The sequence below is a fragment of the Protomyctophum parallelum genome, assembly GCF_964188405.1.
Source record: "Protomyctophum parallelum genome assembly, chromosome: 2".
NCBI classification, from domain to species: Eukaryota; Metazoa; Chordata; class Actinopteri; order Myctophiformes; family Myctophidae; genus Protomyctophum; species Protomyctophum parallelum.
This window is the reverse complement of record NC_139699.1, coordinates 63282631-63285770: the sequence shown is the minus strand read 5'-3', so window position 1 is coordinate 63285770 and position 3140 is coordinate 63282631. Positions and strand designations below refer to the sequence as shown.

Here is a 3140-nt window from a genome sequence, read left to right as displayed (position 1 = left end):
TATTTGCATACGGTATTCATTGTAATCAATTTAAATGTCCACTTTCATATTATAATAATTAGTCTAGGACTCCGTCAGGATCAAACTATTGATTACACCCCTAGTGATAAGACATACCTGAGCTGACTCTGCTGTGCTCTGATGATTCCGTCCTTCTCGGTCACTGCAGCCTTTAGCGACTCATTACTCTGAACAGAAGTCTTTACTTTATTCTCATACGCGGTGATCTTGCCCTGCATATCAGCAACTTTGCCTTTTAATGATTTAATATGCAGATTACGTCTTTGGCGATAAGGCGATTAGGGGGTTTTAACTGTGGGGCTTACAAGCATTCACGTCATTAATTCAAATAATTTGAGAAATCATAGCAAAACATACAGATGCACAGCAGAGAGACAAAGATATATACTCACTAATAATCATTAAAGGCCAAGTCTTAATAATTTAACATTGACATTATACATTCACTTCATTCATTGGACACTGTTAGAAACACTGGAGGACATTGACTATGCGGACGACATTGCCTTGTTAGCACACCGCCACCAGGACATACAAAGCAAGACAGAAGATGTAATGACACATGGCAAACAGAGAAATCATAGCAAAACATACAGATGACAACTGCACAAAAGACACACAAAGCCAATGGAATACAACCGAGTGAATCAACAACTACTGGGTCAAGCAGATAAATGCCAGTCTTGCATATAATCGTATGAGTTATAGTACGTTTTTCCTGAACTTTCTGTAGGCCAACTTTGTTTTTGTAGAATTAAGATACAGGAAAATAGTGCAATTTCTATTCACTTTAAAATCTCTCTTAAGCACAAGATTGTAGATCGGCTATCCTCACCATGCGACACTGGCATGCAAACAAAGTATTAAAGCGCAAATAACATGCATTTTAAAACGGCTTTTAATATTTAATATCATATTGTCTATGTCCCTCAAAGTTATTTCTAATGGTTTGAGCCTCAATCACCACTCTGATATAACCAGCCCTTGTCATTTCTTTCTGGACTTTGAAAGCAGTTTTAGATGCAGTGTCCTGAGTTGGTGGGGGTGCTGATATGCAGATTATTTAATATTTGAGTCATTATAATACTGATGCTAGATAAAACCAGGCTTGTTTCCATTACATGCCAGCTTGGAAAATCAACAATAGTGGACATTGTAAACAAAGTGGAAATGCAAATGTGGAACTGAAGACTAAAGAAGAGGAGGAATTATACAAAGTAGGGTGACATTGATGACATGACGATGAGACCAAAATCAGTTGAGCTGTTCCTGAGAGCAATTTCCATTAAACCACCAATATGATAGGAAAGCTTGATTGTTCAAAATTGGTTATTTGTGGGGATAGACAACACATATGGGAGCCCCAAAAACACAAAAGAAATGGAAAAAGCTGAATTTTATGTTATAGGTCCTTTAACTAGTTATTTGTTCAAGGAGGCAGCATAGCATGTCGGAAAGAACACAATTGTCATAAGACAACACATAAGCAGCCTTATTTGTTATTATATACTGTAATGAGTACTAATGACTGCATGTCTATTAAATCATATGCTGTAAAATCCTGAGTATTACATACATAGGAATTTAGGAATATAACGTTTTCTTATCAGGCAGAGGTACAACAGGTCCATGTCAGTTAATGTATGTGCTTCTGGCTAACTGAATTGGAATGACCAGTGATTACTTTACATCTATTCATCGTGAACGTTCAATATTTTACTGTGTAATATCAGACATCTGTACTTTACTATCAGTTCCCCTTAGTCTGTTAGTCTGCGATGCCACTTCCTGGAACAGCTTGACCAATGGGGATTCCCGGAGACCTCCTTGGAATCTGCTTGCAGCAAAGGCATAGAGGGCAGGATTCACTGAACTGCTAATGAAGGCGAGGGCACCGGAGATGAAGATGCCACTCTGTGGAACATCATCATTTGAGCTCCTGGCTAAAATACGAGCAAGGTTAATGATGTTGATGATATGGTGAGGTAGCCAGCACAGTATGAAGGCTACCACCACGCTGCTGATGAGAATGATGGACTTCTGTTTGTTGTTCTGCATCCTCCGTAGCTGGACTCCAACCATACAGTAACAGACAGCGAGGATCGTCAAAGGAGCTATGAAGCCAAACATGATCTCCAGACATAAAAAGGTGAGTTCTTGAGACATGGAGCTGTACTCCTTGAAAAGACACTGTTCAGTACCTTCGATTGCATACACGTACTGGGTCATTATCACAGGAATCCCCAAAAGGAATGCAAGGAGCCAGACTACTACCAGAGCTCTATCCATAATGGGTTTGGTCCTCCAGCGCAACATCACAAATGGGTAGCAGATGGCCACGAAACGTTCCACGCTCATGAGCGTGATGAGGAACACACTGCTGTACATGCAGACATTGATGATGTACACCATGGCCTTGCAGGAGGCCTCCCCGAAGACCCAGGAGCGAGCCAGAGAGTAGATCCACAGAGGCAGGGTGATGAGCACCAGCAGGTCAGCGACGGCCAGATGCAGGATGAGCACCACGGTGTGGGAACGCTGCTTGACGTGCCTCAGGATGGTCCAGATCACCAACAGGTTCCCCGGAGCCCCCAGCAGGAAGGACAGGCCCAGGATCACACAGGTAACTGACTGACCAACCGTGGACACATGATCCACCGATCCCTCTGTAACGTTCGCCGAAGCTGACAAGATGTTCATTTTGTACAGAGAAGACAGACAGTGTTTGTCTGCATCACGCCTAAAACATACAAGTATTGCCTGGAGGAAGGGAACTTCTGTTTTAGTGCACGGAACTTTGTTACTCACTTCTCTATCATGGCCAGCAGAAATGAGGAGAAAGGTGATGATTCTGCTAAATAATGACATTGCATGATGTTTGAGTAAGCAAGAGGCCCCCTTGGCTTGCAGCCTAACTTAAGTCATAGGCTAGAACATTATACAAAATAAGGGTAAGATTAAACCTATACCCCAAGCAGTAAGCACTATCAAATCGCAAGTAAGTAGGCTGTGTAGCTGGAAATGGTGCAAGGTTCCCATTGAATATTAACAGTTGGATTCAGATGTCAATTATGATGTGAGAAATCTGATTATGTGATAAGATAGCAGTTAGGGAGGTC

The 3140-nt window shown here is 41.7% G+C and overlaps 1 protein-coding gene across 1 annotated transcript; it reads right to left on the bottom strand.

The window, feature by feature from the left end:
* Window positions 1-1636: 1636 nt before the first annotated feature.
* LOC310854741 (leukotriene B4 receptor 1-like) lies at window positions 1637-2721 on the bottom strand (the record flags this gene model as incomplete). The annotated part of the gene is made up of 1 exon (XM_083759414.1): window positions 1637-2721. The coding sequence occupies one exon, from the start codon at window positions 2719-2721 to the stop codon at window positions 1738-1740; it is 984 nt and encodes a 327-aa protein (XP_083615540.1). The 3' UTR covers window positions 1637-1737.
* Window positions 2722-3140: the final 419 nt, after the last annotated feature.